The 23,188-nt window shown below is 37.8% G+C and overlaps 1 protein-coding gene across 4 annotated transcripts in view; it reads right to left on the bottom strand.

Annotated features, from left to right (window-relative positions):
• Positions 1-2,691: 2,691 nt before the first annotated feature.
• The window catches only part of MSH3 (mutS homolog 3), a 176,271-nt gene continuing 155,774 nt past the window's right edge, over positions 2,692-23,188 (bottom strand). For 3 of the 4 annotated variants that reach the window (XM_029942517.1, XM_029942518.1, XM_029942521.1), the window contains 4 exons: positions 17,131-17,317; positions 12,135-12,264; positions 5,987-6,155; positions 2,692-3,778 (listed from right to left, as the gene is read on the bottom strand). In XM_029942517.1, the coding sequence (XP_029798377.1) occupies positions 3,670-3,778; positions 5,987-6,155; positions 12,135-12,264; positions 17,131-17,317 (595 nt within the window). In that variant the 3' untranslated portion in view covers positions 2,692-3,669. Of the gene's footprint in view, positions 3,779-5,986; positions 6,156-12,134; positions 12,265-17,130; positions 17,318-23,188 lie in introns of those variants that run through there. The other variant, XM_029942520.1, reaches the window with a different exon arrangement.

Raw genomic sequence — 23,188 nt, 5'->3', positions numbered from 1 at the left:
AAATAGGTATAGACCAAGACTGTCCTACCCAAACCAGAAAGGATATCTCCCTCATGGTGCTATGTCTCCGGGCATAATAAACCTAACAATAATCATATATAGTGACTGCACAATCTCCCAAAGAGGAATTCATCTTAATTAGAAAGTTAGAAACCACAGACAGTATTAATTCAAGTTCCTTTCTCTCTCTACCCATATCCTTGGTGTGGAACATCATATAGTACTTTTATAATTACACAGCCCAACAGTAATTAATATTGATCTTGGAACTTAGTAAAGGTCAACACTAATTTGTGTATCAAACTATCAATCTAGCCTTTACTCTGGAATTCAAGCAGTGGGCACTAACTCACCAGCTCCATTACCACTATTAACCATGACAACAGGCTCAAATTTGAATAAACCACCAGAAAATATTCTTTTACAAAATTTTAAGATGCAGTATACTTTCTTATGGATCTTGACCCCTTAGTAAAATGGTGCCTCGATTATGAAGAGTCTGTTCCTTGAGTTTTTAATCTGAAAGGGTTTGGTTTTTCTTTCTTTTTCAACAAATACTACTGGGAAATCTACGGTATGCTATGCTTTCTCCTAAGGGACAGATAAAGGTCAAGGAGAGATGGAGCAAATACTTGTGAATCCAATAAAAAGTATCATTTAATCAACTGTAATCATCGAGACTAGTGGCTCACAAACCTGACTGTACATGAGAATTATTTAGGGGCCGGGGGAGCTTTAAAAAGACAATCCTGTGTTGAGGCGCCTGGGTGGCTCGATTGGTTGTATCCAACTCTTGATTTTGGCTCAGGTCATAATCTCATGGTTTGTGGGATCAAGACCTGCATCAGGCTCTGTACTGAGCATCAAGCCTGCTAGGGATTCTCCCTCCTGCTCTGCTCCTCTCCTGCTCACATGTGCTCTCATGCTCTCTCTCTTGTACACACACACATACACACACACACAAAATATGTTTAAAAAACCTATCTTACCGTATAAAAACTGTAAATGAACATTCACAGAATTATTCATAAAAGCCAAAAATAGGAAATGACCCAAATATGCATCAGCTGATGAATAAAATGGTATAAAGCAAAACAGTTTTCAATAATAAGAGTAAGTTACTGTTACATGCTACCACATGAATGAACCTTGAAAACAATATGCTAAATGAAAGCCAGATACAGAAGATTCCATATATGATATGATTCCATTTATATTAAATGTCCAAAAGAAGAAAATTTATAGTGACATAAAGCAGTTTAATGACTATCTAGAACTAGGGATTTGGGGAGGAATGAAGAGAGACTGCTAATGAGTACAGGTTTCTTTTCTAGAGCAATGATAATGTTCTAAAATGGCCTCTAATCATCAGGGAAATGGAAATGAAAACTATAAAAAGGTATCACCTTATACCTGTTAAAATGGTTATTATTAAAAAGGACGAGTAATAACAAGTGTTGGTGAACTCTTGTGCACTATTGGTAGGAATATAACTTGGTATCAGCCATTATGTGAAACAGTATGGAAGTTTCTTGACTGAAAGCCTGGGTGGCTCAGTCAGTCAAGCATCCGAATCTTGATATCAGCTCCAGTTATGATCTCATGGTTGGTGAGTTCAAGCCTAGTGCCTGACACTACAGAGTCTGCTTGGGATTCTCTCTCTTCCCTTCTCTCTTGGCCCCTTCCCCACTCGCATGTGCATTCACATGCTTTTCCCCAAAGTAAATATATCAACTTAGAAAAAAATTAAAAACAGAACTACCATGTGATCCAGCAATTCTAGTTCTGAGTATATATCAAAAGGAAATAAGTATCTGGAAGACATTAGAATTGTTTGGTATCTGGGGTATATACGCAATCAATTGCATTTTTCTTGCCAATCTTCATGACTGGGACTCTCCCACAACTTTCCCTCCAGTAACCTGATTAGGAATGGGCCTCACCTGGACATACAGTTCAGCAGTGCTGCCTTCTCCCAAACTTGGAGCAGGCCTGACCTCCTGCAAACTGGCTAGCCAGCTGATATCAAGAATCTACCCTGTAATAATCCACATTGTCACTTTCTACACCCTGTGTACTGCCAGTGCCTAATGCACCGCTCCTGGAGCCCATACCTGCTTAAATGTTGATGCTGGCCTGGCCAAGCCAGAGATGGCCTGGAATACCAATGGGACATTACCAGTGATTGCTGGTTCCTGCAGCTCCCTCAGGCATGGGATTCATTCCTGGATTCATCTCCTTTGCTTGCTGGCCTGCCAGTAAGGTTACCTTGAAAATCTAGTTAGAAAGATTATAAAACATTCATAATCCTATAGAGTATTAAAATACTATTCACAAAGTATTGTTCTTTTTTAAATTTAGATGATAGTATATTCTAACAAACTCTGTTTTGAGACATTCTTGAAACTTTCATGTATTAATATTTCTGAAGGGATTGTGGAATCAATCAAATGGTTTCATTTTCTAAGTTCAGAAAGGCTGGGAACCAGAGGGCTAAAATGTGAGTGACTCAAAAGTGCAGTAACCAACCACTCTTCAGCTTGGGGAGACTGTACTGACCCCCGGGTCCAGGGGTCATCATGAGGGTCACTATAGAAAATAAACTAAAGAAGGAATTAGAAATACGGCTGCCAAATGTAGGGAAGACATTTAACAAGCAGGAATAATAAATGGATGGGAAACAGAAAGGAGAGCCTTTGTACAAGACCATATATTTAGAAACAAAAAAGACACGGATTTGAGAAGCCAGGTTTTTGCTATAAAAAACTCAGGGACACAGTCAAACACATGTCATGCTAAATGTGTAAAGAGGGAGTATTGTCAAGTATCAACAAAGCTATATACTTTGACACTGGGGGGATCATACATTTTCTACACTGATGAACAGAAAGGTCCAAAACAAAGAAGCTCAGTCCTTTGTACATGTGGGAGCAGCAACCTTGGTTCTATAACTGAACCTAAAAAGTACCAATTGCCAGACAGTAGAAAACCCCAACATTCAACAAAAAAAAAATCATCATTTATAGCAAGTATTCATTAAATGTTTATTACCTGATTGCATGACAAATAATTTCATCCAATAACTTCTAAATTGCTTAAAACTCTGACAGTATTTAACTTTTCAAATTTCATATGATCTTATTCCTTCTGTGTTCTACTTTCTAAAAGCTTGATAATCTTTTCTATTTCTTATCAAAATTTCTTATGCTCATAGTGAATAAACTGGTGGCATGATAAAATTATTTTAGTTCAAATGAAAAGGTATACTTCTGCTAGACATCTCACCCAGCAGCTGCAAATTAATCTGAATTGGAACAAATAAAAATATGAATTAAATTTTTATATCACTCTCTAAAAGTTCATGAACTGTGTTTAACCATATTAGGTTTCATTTAGGAGGTGTCATTTTATGTGAAGCTTACTATTCATGACGTTTTCTAATTGTATAACAGAAGTCTTAATATCCAAAACTGTTTATATTTTTATATGACAGGGTGACAAGAGCCTGGCACAGCCTTCTACATAAAAGGCCTTTTCCAGCAGGAATATACAAGAGCTCGGATTTTCTGCTCCCATCACACAAAGATAGGCTGTTACTGGACAATTGTCTTGTACAGATGGTACTTTTAACTCTCCCTGTTTTGTTCACCAGTGTAGTCTTCGTTTTCATCAAGAAGAGAGGCCTGAAGTTTCTTCCGCGTCAAACTCGTCTCTCCACTTTTGCAGGCCTTTTGCATCATTTATCATCCATAACTTTGCAAAACACTTAAGCCTTTTCCTGGAGAGAAAGTAAAATACGATTTATTTTATAAATGAAATTGTTGGGGGACAACACATTTCACTGAACGCTATAAAAGGACTATGACTTTGGACCACCAGGCAGGGAGGGCTCTGTGCTTAGAAGCTGTGCCGGTGTCAGCCTTTTGGGGACGCTGTTATAACCAAGGACTGAGGCTGGTGACGGCCCCCACTGCCTCCAAGGAGGGGAGAGGCCAGCTTGTTCTAACTTAGACCACGGGCTTTGTGTGCTCCCATGATGAAAAGCAAAACTGATTTAATCAAGTAAAGCTAGCTCATGAAAGAGCAGAATGCCAACATAACACAGACATAATTTTTCTATAGAAGAAAGGCCAGGTAAGTGTTTAGGGTCTGGTGCCAGAGTATCTGAGCTCCTGTCAATGCTCCTGTCACTGACTAGGTATGGGACCCTGGTTTCCTGGTTGATCTACTGTCGCTTTACCTCATTCTCCCAAACTATGATATGGGGATAACGACAGTACCTGTCTCACAAAGTTGTCAAGAGAAATGAGTGAATGTATGTATAGCAGTAAGAACAGTCACCGGCACAGTGTCTAGGCTGCTGCAAATGACTGCTTAGACTTGTTTCTGTGCACAGGTAGCATTCAATACGTATTAGCTGTTCTAACAAACCCACACAAATGCACAACATTCCCTTTGGTTTCTTTGATCTTTCCAATGGAATTGACGTGAGAAGCACTTGTAGTAAAAGGTTGAAATAATGAATATAGTGTCCTAATGAATAATCAGATTCGACCCCAATGCAATCTCTTCTGACAGTTCTGTCTTTGTCCAGATCATAGATTTCAAAATGTTACACAGTAGTTAGAAGAGTTAAAATATTATAGCCTGTCAATTTTATTGCTCCTGCTATTAATAGGCTATATAGCAGCAATAAGTGTAAACCATCATAGTTTATGGCCATCTTGCATATATATCCTTTTGTAGTAAAGCTTTATTCTAGTTTCTCTAGGGAAAAAGAAAAATAATAAAAGATAACAAAAGAGGATATAAGTTTTTTTAGACTTTGCAGCAAAACTTATCTTTAAACTCTCATAATAAATAATTACTTTTCTAATTGGGCATTGTAGAAATGATGCAAAAGAGAGTGTCAACAGAAGAAGCTGCACGTCATTTATACTATTCCAGCACTTTGGACTTGGTCAACCACTATTTACCACTGCAAAGCGTAGAATGCCAAGGCAAAACCACAAGAGAAAGGAACTGGAGACATTGGTTGCACAACTTCCGTACACAAATTGGCAATTGTTTAACTAATATTAGGTATTACTATTTCAACATTTAAATTCGATTATGATTTCCAGGACTAAAAATTTTCTTCTAGTATGGCGGCCAGCCAAGATTTCCTCTTTGACCAGCAATCTTTTCTCTTATGGTCACATGGTTATCAACCAGGGCAGAAATGTCTTGTCCTAGGCAGATGGGACTCGCCAGGCAGTACAGGGCTGGGGCAGGAGATGGATGAAGAGCTTATGTCATTTTATAACATAATCTTACATCTGAGGGGGGAAAGGCTATAATTTATTATTATTAATAGAATGTTTTCCTGGGAATATCTTCTTTCCAAAGTATATTTATTTATATTAAGATTAGTTAATACACTGGCTATATACTGGCTGGATATCAAGGGTAACAAGCAGAATGCATTCATATAAGCACTCTAGGTGACAGAAAGAAGGTAGTTTAGAATGAAAAACTTGTCACAAAAGAAGTGATGTGGGGATACTGACTACAATTACGTAGTCTATAATACTATTATTTTCGTTCATGTCCTGACAGAATTCTTAATTTCTGATTGCAATATAAGAATAAAAGAAGTACTTGAAAGGTTTTAAATGTCATCTATTTTAGTAATTTGCTATACAACTGAATGTTTTAAGCAACTACCATGTTGGCACACAGTAAGGAGTTAACTTAGTTCTTTAGAAAAATGACTGAAAAACCAATTTAGCAACTCAACAGATAAAGATTTGAGCAGAGAAGGCGGACTGAATCCACATGAGCTTTTCAAAGATCTGTTTTCATTTTATTGTAATTAAATGCTTCAGAATATTTGAAGAGATGCTTAAAGGTAAATCTGATGTTCATTTACAGGACAATCTTATTCCTGCTGGACAATTTGGAAGGTTTCATTATGAACCAAAAAATGCAACACAATCATTCTGACCTTTTCATATTTACTAATCCTTCTAATTCTTTGGACTTGCTAGCTGCTTTCTTTAAAATTTCTTCAGGAACATCTGCTAGTTTAGCCACATTTAGTCCATAACTCCTTGCTGCAATTCCTCTGGTTATTTGATAAAGAAATGTGACAAAATCAGGGACTTGTTCTTCACCTACAAAATTAAAAAAATAAACAAATAAAAGGAGATAAAGGAAACTATGCCTGAAAGTTGGAAGTAGAAGATTAAAGAAGACATATAAGCTCTTACAACTTTACTCAATTAAAACTGCAAAAAATTTGCAATCTGAAGAAGGCACACATTGTTCCAAATCACCTCTTACCTCTATTTTTCAAATGTACATATCTAGGAAAGGGGCAAATATTGTTTTGAAAATTCTCTTGCATGAAGGATCTTGTAGCTCACCTAAAAGGGTTTTTTTGTGTTGCCTTTTTTTTTTTTTTTTTTTAAGATTTTGTTTTTAAGTAATCTCTGCACTTAACATGGGACTCGAGTTTACAAACCCGAGGTCAAGAGTCACACGCTCTACCAACGGAGCCAGTCCCATGCCTCCACCTAAAAGGGTTTTTAACAATGATTTGGGGTAAGGTAAAGGCTTATTTCATTTTATGCTGCTTTCTAAAAATTTTGGACTGAACTGCTATTATCAGAAAAAGAATGATTCTGATTGATAGTACAATATAATTTCTCCTTTAAAAGAGATGGAAAAAAGTGTTTGGTTTTTTTTTCAGTGAAAGAATGTGCTCACTGAATGGTCTTGTATATAATACACTCTAAAATAAAATACATAAGAGATATTTCTAAGAATGCTAAAAACAAAACAGCAAAAAACATAAAAAATACAACATGTTACAAAGTTTGATAACAAGACTGAGAAGTTCTGGTTTATTAGATATACTGGGCTACTCAAGAGTTATATATTCAAGTGAATATTGCTCAGTACCACTCAGCTCCCACTTAGGACTAAAGGGTTAATTGCCCCAGCTGTCAGGAGAGTTGTTAGCCCACCATCTTCAGCTGTATTCCCTCTTTGGGAGTCACCTCAGCTTGAGAGACCTGTTTCGCCTGAGGTCACGTCCTGTCTAGGGCAGCCTGCACCTCAACGGATAGGTATGGGAGACAGCTTCTCAGATGGCCACCAGAGAGCCCTGCCTCCTGGTGCTCATGCCCCTGTGTCATTCCATGCCCTTAAGTGTGGGCACAACCTAGTGATTTGCTTCTAATGAATAAAACATGGCAAAAATGATGCACTGTCATTTCTAAAATTAGATCACAAAAGACCATGTGGCCTCTGTCCTGGGCACTTTCACTTTCTTGCTTATTTGCTCTGAGGGAAACCAGTTGCCATATGGTGGGCTGGAAAGCCCACATGGAAAGAAACTGATGTCTCTGACCAACAGTCACGTGAGTAAACTTGGAAGCAGATCTTCTATGACTTGCCAGCAGCCATGTAAGAAGTCTGGGAAATAACCTCCCCCAGTTAAACCTTGAAGTGATGACTGACCTAGACAACTTTGATTGTATCTTGTGAGAGACCATGAGGTAGAAGTGTCCATCTAAGCTGCGCCCGGATTCCTGACGCAGAGAAATGATCAGCTGATAGATGTTTGTTTTAAGCTATACGGTGGGGTAACACGTGACAACAGCTAACTAATAAGGAGGAGAAAGGTCACGCTCCCTCGCCCCCTGCTGAGGTAACTCTGACTGACCAACCCCGTCTCAGAGCTCTCCGTAAGGCTGGCTGAAGCCTCGTGACCACAACACAGCCCAGCCCTGCCCAGCCCCGCCCTCAGATGTGATCACGAGAGTGCTCCCCATCAACACGTGGCGCAGAAATCTCGGAGTCTGCTTCCCGAGGAACCCAGTCTACCACACAACGACATGCACATGAATTAAAAACATCTAAAGAATTGGGATATAATAAAGTACAACAATATAAAGATAAAGCTTCATATAGTTTAATCTTTGATAAATCTAAAGCACCTCAAGCTTATGCAGTTTTTATTAAGAAATTCAATGTAACTGCACTGTGTTGCAAGAATGCCCCAAATGGACCAGATTTTTAATGATTTCTGAGACCCTATGTTTATTGAAACTTATTATAACTTTGTCAAGAGCTTTTTATCATACATTATGTCATTTGGTAAATGTGTACGCTTTATTCTTTTATCAGCTAAAAACTAAAAAGCGTAACTGAGAAAAAGGATAATGGAGTTTTCTTTAACCTCCGGGAAGAATTCAGCAACAAATAACACCTTTCTAGGGCTGGGTGCTGAAAGTGGGAGGTGGAAAGAATGCTGGCACTCTCGGGAATACAGACTAAAACTCATATTACAAAGCACTAAGAATACCTTTTGCCTCCAAATAAAACTCAAGGAACACAAAGAACAGGTGAGGAGGTGGGTGGAAACAGACTAGGAAAGAAGCATGAAGAAACCACTGCCTGCTAACTTGGGTACTTTTTTGTTACTCTTTGATGCTCACATGACCAAAAGTGAAGTGAACAGCAGCAGGCATTCAAAAAGCAAACTCTTGTCATCCTTAAGACAAAAAAAGTCTTTATCCCTTCCACTGGCTTTGTCCTAACTGTCCCCCCTTCATTCTCCACTCTATAATCTAGCCTCCATGCTGGTCCTTGTCATTCATCTGTCTGCCCATTCATTATCTGTCCATCCATTCTATCCTTTTCTGAAAGCCTACTGAATGCCACAAAACCCCCATAGTTAAAATATGTATGCTTTGCTGATGGCTTTTGTTCTTTATATATATGCCTATACAATGCTTTTTATATCTAATATAGCTATATATCTTATAGCTATATTACATATAATTATAATTAATATATTTATATATTACATTAAACATATAAACATACTTAAATAAAAGTAAATTTTATAGATACATTATAAAAATATGTATTGCTCTGAATAACTTAACATATATCAGTACAAACAGCTGCTGAATTTGTCATCATATACTGGTCTCTACTGTAGTACTATTTATGGCAGTTCTCACACCATCAAGGTAAATAGTGTGACCACTCTCCCATAATCACATGAGGGAGTTTTTATAGTTATGTTCTACATCAATACTATCCTTCACTCCTCTTAGAGGGGAGAAGGGGAAAGACTGTGTGTGGGGGGGGGTGGGGAGAGGGAGAGAGACAGAGAGAGAGAGGGCAATGTGGAGGCAGCAGAACCAGACGGGAGAGAAGACGGTAAATAAAAGTGCTTGGTGGGGATTTCGCTTATAAGCTATACCCATTTCCTAAAAGGATACTACTGAGAGGTTTATGTGGCATTGTTTAGTCAGTGAAGGTAATAATTCATGTTCCTGCTTATTATAGGGGAACTTAACAAAATTTGTTTGAAAGCCAAATTTTTCTAGGTGATTATTAAAGAGGTGTGCTGATCAAAAAGTTTCTGAAGTCACTTTTGGGACAGATTCATAAAATTTAGAGGTGGATGAGGTTAGGTAACTTGTCCAAGATTTTACAGACTGGAATAAAAATACATGCTTCTCACTGCTAGTTCATTGCTACATCTACCTCAATATGGGAAATTATAACATAGTATCTTAGAAGCCACCCAAAAGGCCTGTGGGGCATTTGACTGATGACCTACGCAATGGCCTCTAATTTAGACACCAGAGGAGTTAGATGAGAGATAATGGATGAAACACAGATGTAGCGGGAACAATACTGGAAGTAAGCAGACAATGGAGTAATGCTTCAACACTTTGAGTAAAAGTTATTTTCAACCCAAAATTCCAGCCCTAGCTAAAATACAAATCAAGTATGAAAGGATACTTGGAGACATTTTCATTCCTGTAAAATCTCAATTTACCTCAAGTTGATATTATAAGTAGGGCATCCAAAATCTTTTCCAACCCTAAGAAAACCTTGATTTTATATGGAATTAATTCACTGATCATTTAACTCAAGAGATAATGTCCTCATACCAAGCTCCAAAAGCTGATCCTGGTTAATCTAGGCTGATCAAAGTCATCCTTGCCATTCTCACTTCTAGAAATTGGTTTAAGAATGAGCATTTGATTCAGTTCTGAAAGGGAGATGTGACAATGATGAGACGCTAGTGGACATCTGAGAAAAGTTCTCTTGCTCCTAGGAAAGAGTTGCAGGAGATGCTGGTTCCTTTTCTTCCTTTGGACAGTGTCAATTCTGGGTTTGATGCACAAAAGAGCCAAAGCCACCTTGTCACTAGCCTGATGATGAGGCCAACAGGGCAGGAAGACAGAGCCTAGAGAATTGCAAAGAGGAGGAGCTGAAGCCCACTCTTCCTCTGAGGTTCCTGTAATGTGAGGTTATTTACATTCTTATGAGTGGAGCCCTTATGAATTCAAGTGTTCTGTGACCGGCGATCAAATGCACAGAAGGCGGGCTGAGTGGACTCTCCCAGGATGATGGTAAAGACAGGTTTCGGGAAGCAGCCGTGAAGCAGGCCTAGGAGCAAACAGTTCAGATGAGCAGGACCAAGGGCTCCCGGAGGAATGAGTCCAGTGAGGAAAAGTGGAACCAACAGTTCTGTCATGTGGAAAAATGTCTAGAGAGGCGTTTTACCATGCTATTGGAGGGTGCCGGAAGAGTCAGATAGACTCAAAGAGAAGAATGAACTGAAAACAAGGCAAAAATACAAAAACCAAAAAAGTTGCAAGAGAAAGAGAATGCACTTGTCCTTATACCTGGCTCATGAGGAAGCAAGCCTTACTGGCAATAACAGTGAAAACTAGGAAGAGGAATGAGACCAAAGGCACCTGGACAGAGTACAGTGGAAGGTCAGAGCAGGGAAGGCTGCAGACTCCCATCCAGCACGATGAGCAGCCAAACAGTGATGTGTTGAGGGGATGAAGCCAGAGATAGGAAGGTCGGCCTACTAGTTAGAGAAGTGGAAGAAAGGAAAGAAAGAGTTGAAAGCAGCTGCTGTGGCAATGGATGGGGGAGGGGGGAGGGGGGAAGGGACAGAAGCAGAGGTCTACTGACTTAGCGGGAGCCTTTCAACATTATTTAAGGTTTAAAATTATGCTCATGAGTAAACATTTAAATCAATAGGGTGAAATGCCAAAACTTATGGTTTAGTAGTCTGTTCACATAAACGCTTATCAGTGACCCTTCCCTGCTGGTGAACTCTTGTTTATCCCACTGGGTTTTAGCTTATAAGCTCCTCCTGTCATTTTGGATGCAGATTAATAGATATGAAACTGCTTCCATGAGAGAATTTATGATGTGTTTTTCGAGACCGCATGGTGGTGAAAGGCAAGGATTGCCTAACATTACATTTACCTCAGGTCCAGGGCTTTGTTTTATTTGGGCCAGCTGCCTGATTTCTTTTTCAGGTCTACTCTTTATTACTTTTCCAAAATAAAATTTGGACTCTGGAGTGTCTTGGATAACGAATTTTCCATTATAGCACACCAACCGTGTAAACCATCACTGGCCCAAAAGTTGGAAGCTTAAAAAATTACTACTGAACAGGAAAATAAAATTATACTAAAATTGACATTACTTAATGGTATGAATTTATTTCTACTGGCTAATGATGTTCTTTTTCACGAAATGCCTCATTCCTGTAACACAAGTATATTGTGGAAAGGGTCGGAAAAACACTGTAGACCCCACTCACCATTTTAGCAGAGCAGCAAAGAAGCTACTCGCAGATTCTTCAATTCTAGGCTCAGCCCCCACCCAAGCAGCTCACGTGGGCAAGCCACTTTACCTAAGATTCAGTTTCCTTATCAATTTAAGATAAAACATATGTCCAGTATAGAAAACTGGGGATGATATTTGGGGAAATCTACTGGACATTTCTAAAGATGACTAATACTCTTGACGGTTAGGGCATCTTTCCTAAAATGAATCTCAGAGTAAAACCTACACATCTTCCTGTAGAAAAAAGAGGTAAGGAAGACCAGAGGAGCACTCAGAGGTTGTGAAGATAAATGTAAATTCTACGTGACCCTAAGCTTAAAGAAAATGAATTTGGACAAATGTCATTTATAATCAAGAGTCACAGCTTTTACTTAATAACCAGTAAGTTCATGTACCTATGAATTTCAAGTTATCAAATACGAACCAAAAACATTCTAGTTTTACTTACTGTAAGCGTTATTTCATACCTGGATCCTCTCTGCTTTCATCCTCATTGACCAAGAATCCCATGTGATAATTTCCCACCTGTTGTATGTAACTTTTTTCTAATTCACAAACTGGTGGATAATGGGTGACAAACAGGGTTAAGGATTTCACCTAAAGCAGTAAGACATAATAAATGTTATTTTATTTTCAAATTTTCTTCAACTTTGTTTTGAAAAAGGTCAAACTTTCATGAATGCAATGAATTCATTACAATGAATATTCATTTCTCTTTATCTCGACAATCACCAGTTAATATTTTGCCATAACACACACACACACACACACACACACACATGCACACCTTGCCTGAACCATTTAAGAACTGCAGACATGACACTGCATCCCTACATACAATAGAACCTTGGACTGTAAATTGTTCTGTAAGACAAACAAACATTTCTAATAAATTCTGACTTGATAAATGAGTCATGTCTTGCAATATGAGTAATACGTGACACCAAATGTCACATGATCACGTGGAGCCAATGCTTCTTTTCTCTCCTGCTGCGGGATTGTGGGTGATTGTCTCCCATGTTGATGCTGGGTCTCGGGGCACTATGTTTGGCACACTGAAAAATCAGTGATTTTCCAGAACATGGATGGTGCCCACAACTAGGCTATTTTTTGTCACTTCAAAGCACCTGTGGACACTCCTTTGCTTTTCCATATAAGACTAAGCTTAAGAATGCTTTCTTTCATTCCAGGTCAGACTGTCTGCAGATATAGACCCTTTCCTCTGTTGTCTGATTGCTGGTGACATTAAATACAGTGTATGACAAGAGTATATGAATGCTGTACTGTAGTCAGCATCTGTTAGTGACAGTGACAGTCATCCTACACAATAACCCTCTTCTCTCGTCTCCCTCATGCCAGCCATGAAGATTTTCAAAGATAAGTGCAGGTTAATTGGTTTATTTTTCTTTCATATTTTGCATTATTTTTATTATTTTATATTATATTACAGTATTATAATCATTTTTATATGAATATTTTTGGGTTGTGGAACAAATCATCTGAGTTTCCATTATTTCTTATGGGAAATTCACTTTGATATACAAGTGCTTTGGATTACAAGCATGTTTCTGGAATGAATTATGCTCAAAACCCAAGATTTTTCCGTACTTAAAATTCTGTCTTCTAAGAACAAAAACATTCTCCTACTCATCAGAATAAAATTATTACAATCAAGAAATTTAACACAGACATATCACTATTATCTAACATTAGTCCACAAATTTCCCCAACTGTCCCAGTAATATTCTTTATAAATGTTCTTTGTATAAAAAAAAAATCAAGGATCATGTCCTGCACATACTCATGTCTCTTTAGTCTCCGTCAATCTAGAAAGTTCTCAGCCTTTCTTTTTTGTCTATAGGACATTAATGTTTTTGAAATATCCAGGAGTTCTTTTGTATAATGTCCTCTAATTTGGATTTGGCTGATTGCTTTCTCCTAATAAGATTAAACCTTATTACCAGAAATATTACATATATTTATGTGGGTGATGTACTCTGCTCAGTACATCATATCAGGAGGCACATGATGTCAATATGACTCAATACTGGTGAGGCTAAATTTGCTTATTTGGTTACAGTGAGTGCCCAGAAGGTGTCTTCAAGATACTAAAACCTTTCTCCTTTGTAATTAATAAATAATTTCTGGAGTAATACTTTGAGATTATGTGAATATCCTATTCCCCATCTATCTTTCATCCAAAAGTTTTACCATCTATTGCTCATCATTGCCTGAATGAGTTTTTTTATAGTGGTGAGTAGTAAATGCTGATTTAAAAAAATTCTCTGTATATTTATTAGTTGGCTTTCTATAAAGAAGAGCTTTTCTTTCTCCTCAACCCAACCCCATCATTTTATTTTTGTTTTGTTAGTATTAATATGGATTTGTAGATTTTTAATAAGCATTTTAAAGCATACATAATATGTATTCTAGAAATCCCAAATTTCTTAACTCTTAAAAGAAACTAACACCAAATCGTGGTCTAAGTATTAGCAGGAGAGGGTAATTAAATCAAAGATCTCCAGGTTTGATTCATCTGCCAATCACCTCATTAAAAGTCAGAACATGTGCCTTCTCTCTTACAACAATTACAAAAAAAAAAAAAAAAAGAACCAACAACAACAAAAAAAACACCAACAACTATTAAAGCAGGATTTCTTTGATGAGCTGCTCTTAAAATCTGCCCTGAAACATCTTCAGACCAGCTGTCTCCATGATGCCCATTCCCTGAGCTGAGCGGCATCTCTAACCAGAAGACCTAAGGGTTTGGGTCACAACACTGCTCTCCTCAAGCCCATTTTCAGATTGTAGCCGCATTACATAGCCTCTCCACTCCTTTCCTCTGATCTCTGTTCCCAGTGCTGGCAATCAAAAGATCCCATGAAAATAAAGACTTTCATCTATAAAAAGTGTAGAGATTCTTGCTCCGGAAGAATCCTCTTCAATGACTTACCTCTAACATAAATTTTATCTAAAAATAACACTTTCTTCATTAATACTTAACATGTCAAAAAACAGCTATAGAAGCAATGAGAATAGATGTGACAAATTTAATTCTGTCATAATTTGTTCCCGAGGGTTCTTAAATGGATCTGTAAGATAACGTTGCTTTTGGTAGCCAGCCTCCAAACAGCCCCCAAGTTCTTCACCTCCCAATGTTCACTCTCATGAGCAGCCTCTTCTTACAATGAATCAAGGCTGGTCTTTGGGCTCAACAGAGTATGACTGAAGCTAATTCATATAATGCATTTTGTCACTGGCCTCTTGTAGTGCTTCTTCTGGGGAAAGCCCTTCCACGAGGATATTCAAGAAGCCCTCCCTGTATTCAAGAGGTTCACAGGGAAAGGAAGTGAGAGCCCCGGCTGATCGCCTGCACCGATTTGCCAGCAGTGAGGGAGACACATCGGCAGAAGGTCCTCCATCCCCAGCCAGGCCTTCAGATGATGCCAGCCTCGTCTGACAACTTGACTGCAACCCCGGGAGAAACCCTGAGCCACAACCACCCAGCTAAGCCACGCTCAAATTCCTTATTTCCAGATATTGTGAGAAATAACAGCTAATTATTATTGTTTTCAACCATTAAGTCTTGGAGTAATTTGTTATGTGGTCATACTAACCGATATGCAGCTACAGAATGGGAACAATGAAATGAAACTCGGAGATGGCAAATCCATTCTGTCATAATTCATTCCTAAAGGCTCTTAAATGAATGTTTAAAATATGTTTCAGAAACAAGGGGAGCCTGGGTGGCTCAGTCCATTGAGTGAACAACTTCAGCTCCGGTCATGATCTCATACTTTGTAGGTTCAAGCTTTGCTTTGGGGTCTGTGCTGATAGCTCAGAGTCTGGAGCCAGCTTCAGATTCTGAGTCTCTTTCTCTCTGCCTCTCCTCTGCTTGTGCCCTCTCTCAAAAATAAATAAACATTAAGAAAAAAATTCTTTTTAATGTTTTAGAAATAAATAAATAAAATGTGTTTTGGAAACAATGATAGGACTTTACTAACGTGATATGCAGCTTCTAAAATGATTAAAGTGGGGTGCCTTGGTGGCTTAGTTGGTTAAGCGTCCGACTCTGGCTCAGGTCACGATCTCACGGTTGGTGGGTTCGACCCCGTGTCAGGTTCTGTGCTGACAGCTAGCTCAGAGCCTGGAGCCTGTCTTCAGATCCTGTGATTCCTTCTCTTTCTGACCCTCCCCTGCTCACGCTGTCTCTCTCTCTCTCAAAAAAAAAAAATAAATAAAATAAAATAAAAACATTAAAATGATTAAAGAAACATTCTTGAGCTCTTTTTGCAAATAAAGATTTTTTAATTTTTTAATTAATTAATTTTTTTTAACACCCCCACCCAATAAAGATTTTTTTAAAGTTCAAAGTACTTAAAGTGGAAAACATGCCATCATTAACTATGTAATCTAACTGAATATTCAAACAAAAAACTGAGGACCACATAAGTTTAAAAAAGGGGGAGTTTATTTTTGCATTATATGTTTTGCAAAGAAATAGGAGTGAAAAATATGTTTTTATTGGTTATGCAAGGAAGAGAGGAAGAAATGAAAATGGAGGAAAGACACAAAGAAAAGAGTTTAAAAAGTAGAGAACAAAATGGAGAAAGAAAAACCTTAACCTTAGAACAGACAAGGTTCAGGGCAGGTGCCAAGAAGAAGACAGACAGGGAGAGACCAAAACAGAGAGAGAGAGCATTAATAAAGGGAAGGGGCGCCTGGGTGGCTCAGGTGCTTCAGCATCCAACTCTTGATCTTGGCTCAGGTCACAATCTCACAGTTTGTGCGTTCGAGTCCTATCGTTGGGCTCTGCACAGCTCAGACCCTGCTTCGGTCTCTCTCTTTCTCTCCTCCTCCCCTGCTTTCTTTCTCTCCCTCTCAGAATAAATAAATAAACTTAAAAAAGGGTCGGGGAGAGTCTTAGGGAGAGGACAGGGATAGACAATTTAACACAAACTTTCACACTGAGATGCTCAGAACTGCGCTCTGGAAAAAAAAACAGACATGCACTGAAGGAGTGAAAAGGGCACAAAGACAAGGGAACAAGGGCCTTCTATCAAGATCCTGTAGGATGTACTGAAAGAAAAGCATTCCACAGGTAAAAATGGCTCTATCTTCTTTCTGTCTTCCCAAGGATTGGGTTACAGGTGGGTGGGGCTCTTGATTTAGAGTCTGCCAAGGATAATAAACAATTCCGTTTGGAAGTATTTGCCAAGGATTCCATTATCCTACTGAGCAGATTTACTTTGCTTCAGCAAAAGAAAAGATGACACATCAAAGAATTACAGACATTATCCAGGCCCAATCTAAGTTCAAAGTATAGTGACTTAATGGCGAATTGTAGGTACAGAGTCAGTTATAATAATCAAAGATAACTTTGAATATTTAGAAGCTGAGGTCAGAAAAACAATTTGTATACTATGCACCATTTACATACAAAAAGGTATACAAGATACTCACATCTTTAATAAAATGCTCGAGTGTAGCATAAGCAATGGCGATTCCATCATGGGTGCTTGTCCCTCTTCCCAATTCATCCAAGATAACCAAGGACTGGGATGTGGCCTGCCTTATTATTTCTGCTGTGTCAGTCAGTTCTTCCATAAAGGTACTCTGCCCTTTATATATATTATCTGTAGCACCCATCCTACAAATAAAATGAAAACACCTTGATTCTTCCTCTGAATTTCATTATTACTTTTGAACAACAAACACAAATGGTCCCTAAGGGTCTATATACTTTGAGCCAATAATAACTGAATAACTGAAATCCTATTAAACAAAAGAAAACATGAGTTGGATATAAGAGAGTGCTTAACATCAAACTGTTCCTTCTAGAAACACTGTGTGCCTAACATTAAACTGCACCTTCTAGAAACACTGTGGATAGAGTCTGAGGTGCTGGACTGAGCTCCCCCAAAGTAGGGAAACTTCTGACCCTATTTTCTGAGCAGTCACTCCAAACCAAAATTTTGGTACTCACAAGGGAAAAATAATGCTTCTCTGTGTTGCTGTGTTTAAATATCTATGAGTACTAGAAACCTGTAGAATTAAAGACTTTTTCCTAGTATTCCCTTAAGAACATTTGATATTACAAATTAAAGTACCACGTTGAAATAATTTATCTATATAAGCTAAAACGTTTTAATAGAATCGCAGAAGTTTAGTAATCTCAGATACCTAATACAGGTTCCGAAAGTAGACCTGATGGAACACAATTCTTAGGGATGTCATGGAATGGGTGCAAAAGACATAAGGGTTTCTTTCCTGTAAGACTTCTATAATCCTTTAATATTCTACTACACTTTGTGCATTTTCTAGACAAGGATCTATTTAGCATTTCTCTAACTCATTTAACTGCGGACCCCTACAATTCCGAGAGCACCTGTGGCAATAATGGTCTATTCAACACATTTGGGAAAATGTCTATTTAGTCCAAAAGAATTCTTTAAAAAGTTGGAGGGGAGAGATCATTAAGCAATAGCCATTCCAGGTCATATAGTTAATAGCGAAACCTAGAATTCAGGTGTTTGACCTGCTAACCAGCTTTGTGAATTCTGGCAACTATTTTCTCAGCAAAATACCTTCATCAATATAGTTTTGCTAAACTATATTGTTTTGTGACCTACAGCAGCATAATGTACCTTTTCTTTCTGGGGAAACTCATGGTGAAATCCAGCCTTACCATCTCTGGGCTTGAGCCTTGTACTTGGGCAGGGAGAATGGAGTATAATGTTTTCCCCACAGATATGTAGAACCTTAGGAAAACTGCTCCAGGAATCAGTGGCATTTAGAAATTAGTGGCATTTAGTTTTACTGAAAGTGTTTTAATTTTATCCATTTTATAGTCAATAACTATAAAACATAATTTCTGGGACTCCTGGGTGGTTCAGTTGGTTAAGCGTCCAACTTCGGCTCAGGTCATGCATGATCTTCACAGTCCAGTCTGTGGGTTTAGCCCCGCATCAGGCTCTGTGCTGCCTCGGATTCTGTGTCTCCCTCTCTCTCTATCTCTCCCCTGCTCATGCTGTCTGTCTGTCTGTCTCTCTCTCTCTCAGAAATAAATAAACATTTAAAAAAAACCCATAATTTCTGAAACACTGCTAACTTACAAGCATTCTGGCTATTTCTTCAAAGTTCAAATACTGTTATTTATCTCAATTGTCAATGTTTATAAATATTTCTACCCACCACAAAGCAAGAAGATTAAACTTCCCTATCTCTGAAACCACCCAAATTCTTCAGAGTCATGTTTGACCCTCATTTAACATGGTTGCTTTTATTCCTGACAGGTTGCAAGCTGATAAAAATAATAAATCTTTAACTGATAACAAAATGCTCTGATAAGGCAAATATTGGAGGGAAGATCGTTGGTTCTCAAGAATTAGAATAACAGGCAAGCAATGAATAAGATTTTAATATAATAGTTTATGGGGTGCCTGGATGACTCAGTTGGTTAAGTGTCTGACTTCGGGTTCAGTCATGATCTTATGGTTTATGAATTCAAGCCCCACATCAGGCTCTGTGCAGGCAGAGCAGCCTGGAGCCTGCTCCAAATTCTGTGTCTCCTTCTCTCTCTGCTCCTCCCTTGCTTGTGTTCTTTCTCTCTCAACAATAAATAAGTAAACATTAAAAAATTTACTATAATTGTTTAAGTATTACACTTAAATGCTTTCTATAAACAGTATGGTAACAGAGTGGTCTGGATAGAAATTTCATGAACTGCAGGTTGTTCTTGGGAAGATATTTTTAGGTAGATACACACATACACACATAAAACATGTAGTATATGATAAGGGAGAGATTTCAAATCTGGAGGGGAGGAAAGGATGAATGATCAGTCAATAAAAAAACATGCTAGCTAACTGGTTATTTCAGGAAAAAAATAAAAACACGTGCCACTACTCAAATCATATCCCAAAATAAATTTATATGGATTTAAAATTTTAATGTAAAAAGAGAAACCATACCAATAGAGACAGATGAAATTTAATCTCTGGATAGATAGATAGGTAGCTTTATAAACTTAGCACCAAAACATGTAAACAGCAAAAACCACAAACTGACAAAAATATTTGCAACATGCATAACAAAGGGTTAATATTCCTAAAATAAAGACTCTCATAAAACAAAAACAAAATGGTAAACATTCTAACAGAGAGATAGGCAAAGGACAGAGTCAATTCACACACACACAAATTCATGAAAATATTCACATATCATGCAAATTCAAACAGAAATAAAATGCTGTTTTATAGATACAATTTGCAAAGAGATTAAAAAGAATGACATCTACCACTGTCAAGAGTGTAAGGAAAAGGATATACTTATATGAGACTGAGAGTTGTCACAATCCCCCAAAACACAACTTAGCAGGTTTTTCATGACCCATAAGTTTCACTCTAGGAATTAACACTGTGGAAATCCTCACAGAGGTATGAAAAATGCATGTACAATTATGTTTCTTAATGTTATCTAGTAAAAAAATTAGAAAAAGCAAATGCCTAAGGAAAAGAGAAAGAGCAATAATACTTGGATGGAAAACTAGGCAACCAGTAGAACTGGTAGGTTTAGAAATTAGCCACTGGAACACGGTCACAACAGATGGAAAAACACCAGGTCACCATTAAGTGTTTGGATTCAGTGGCGGGATCTGATCTGCTAGGTGAAGAGACCTACCCAACTCCTGAGCCATGTCAGTGCTCAGAGCATTTGAAGCAGTGTTCCATTTAGACAGACAGCATCCAGAATTAAAAAAAATTTGAGGACAGTTGAAAACCGATGGGAGAAAAGCAAAGGGCTGAGAACAACCAACACAACAACTGCCAGAAGGAAATGAATAAAAATACAATTCACTGAACAGAATTAAAACAAACAAAACCTCTATTTGGTAGCCTCTGAGAAATTAAGAACACTGCAGCCTTAAAATAAAATAGCCTACCAAAAAAAGGAACAGCTGGAGAATAAAAAAAATCTTGTAAATTAAAAATACGAACACTGAAAAAATTCACTGTATAGGCGGGATTAAAATTAGATACTGTGGAGGACCAAGCTTTTAATCTGAAAGATAAATTCAAAGAAATATCTGAGCACGGTATTCACATCTGAGCACAGAGATCAAGAAATGAAAAATACACACAAATAATTTTAACATGAAGGCCAGTTCCTGAGGGTTTAGAGTCCATCCTGTATGAAGTACAGAAAGCAGACACAATAAAAGTAGTAATATCATAGAAGAAATTACCGGTAAAGTGAAATAAGGCATGCATCTTCAAGTGGAAAATTTCCACAAAATACCGAGTAAGATTACTAAGAAAAGACTTACACCTAGAAATACACTGGTAAAATTTAAGAAATGACGGAAATTTTTTAAAAGTCCTGAACACTTCAGACGCACCTGGGTGGCTCAGCTGATTAAACATCTGACTTTGGCTCAGGTCATGATCTAACAGTTTGTGGGTTCAAGCCCTGCATAGGGCTCTGTGCTGACAGCTCAGAGCCTGGAGCCTATTTCGGATTCTGTGTCTCCCTCTCTTTCTGTCCTTCCCTGCTTGTCCTCTCTGTCTCAAAAATAAATAAACATTTTTAAAAAATAATAAAAATAAATTTAAAATCCTTGACACTTCAAAAAGAGAGAGAGTGAGAGAAAACATTACTAACAAAAGGATGAAAATAAAATGCTATCAAACTTCTTACCTATCATAAACGCCAAACTAGAAGATAAGGGAACAATTCCTTTACATTTAAAATCTGGAAGTTTATATTCATTTAAACTTTGAAAACAGATATGAAGACAAAATAAAGATTTTAGACTTTAAAGAATTCAGAAAAGTTGCTACCACGAGTCCTCACGAAAAAACTGCTCAAAGAGAGATATAAAAAAGAAAATAGCATTCAAGAGAAAAACATGAACTACAGGGAATACAAGAAGTGAAAAAAGCTGGAAATAAATAAGAGAATTTTAGAGGGGGATGATTGGGAGGAGACCATATGACAGTCTAACACCTTACAGATTACATACTTTTTAAGCTCTCCAGTGAATGTGAATGTAACATATACATGAATCCTAATAATGCAAATGTTGATTATTGCGTCCTTCCATTTGTGAACTAACCTATGAAAGAGAACAAGGTAATTACAGCAGGGCAGATGTTGGGACCTTTTGGGAAGGTAATAGTAAGAACAATTTTAACAAGTGAAAGACTCATGGATTGATAAATCATTTCTTTGCATTTGTAGCCAGAACTTCAACAGATATTGTCAAAAGTAAATAAGTCTAAAATTAGAGTGAAGAATATTTTATAAACATTATAATGTTAACTACCAGAAGAACAAAGTCAGGAACCCTCAGGGTGACTGCCTACTGCACAGGGCTGGGGTTCTGTGCCAGAGATGCTGGTGAGCCGGTGAGAGCATTTTAGTTTTCAATTGTGTGCTGTCTGACCTGAGTTCTTCGCTACCATAACAGACACTGCTTCTATAAACAAGTGTGTATGTATATACATATATGTATAAATGTTTATGGATTTTTGAGAGGGGGGAAGGAAGAAGAGAAGGAGTGAGAAAGAGGATCCGAAGTGGGCTCCGCGCGGACAGCAGCAAGCCTGATGTAGGGCTCAGACTCAGAAACAGTGAGATCATGACCTGAGCTAAAGTCAGACACTCAACTGACTGAGCCACCCAGGTACCCCTGTAATTATAATTTTTTCAAATGGGCACCTCAGAACCTCAGTAGATTTCAGCTCAGGTTGTGATCTCAGAGTCGTGGGATCAAGCCCCACATTGGGCTCCACACAGAGAGTGCAGAGCCTGCCTGGGATTCTATCTGTCTGCTTGTGTACATGCGTGCTTGCTCTCTCTCCTTCTCTCCAAATAAATAAGCTTAAAAACACTGTTATGATATATCATTTTTATTAAAAACTACCTGTGTAGAAAAAAAGGAAAGTTACCACATGTTTAGAGTTACTGTCCCAGGGTAGAGAATTATTGGTCATTAGTGACCTTCCTCTTCCGCCAGCATTAGCAAAACATCTGATATGAAAATAGAGATTGATCAAAAATTATTCTTCTTTCCCAGCCCAAGTGGATTAAGACACGTAGGAAATATTGGCCTAACATGGCTGCTACCAAGATTCTATACAGCTTAAGTGTTCGTTTCATTACTATCATTGAGGTACTTTGAGGAATCAGTTCAAAATAAAATACAAAGTCAATTAATATAGATATATGTATACAGATAAGTAGGTCACTTAAATTTACATTTAAAGATGTAAATCACATAGATGTTCTGAAAGGCTGAGTTTTAGTCACTAGAGACATGTGAATTCTTATTTTAGGCCTTGGGTCTTGAACTTGAACTTTCTATATATCTGTCTCTTGGCATTAAAAGATTAACTGTCAGGTTAAAAAGAAAGTTCTAGTCTATAAGATGGATGAAAACTTTTAAAAAGTCATGTAATTTATAAATTAAGTAATGCAGCTAAATATAGCAGAAAAAGTAATACCTTGAGTAAAGAGA

Source organism: Suricata suricatta, chromosome 6 (assembly GCF_006229205.1).
Source record: "Suricata suricatta isolate VVHF042 chromosome 6, meerkat_22Aug2017_6uvM2_HiC, whole genome shotgun sequence".
NCBI lineage: Eukaryota > Metazoa > Chordata > Mammalia > Carnivora > Herpestidae > Suricata > Suricata suricatta.
This window is presented reverse-complemented; position numbering and strand designations above follow the sequence as displayed.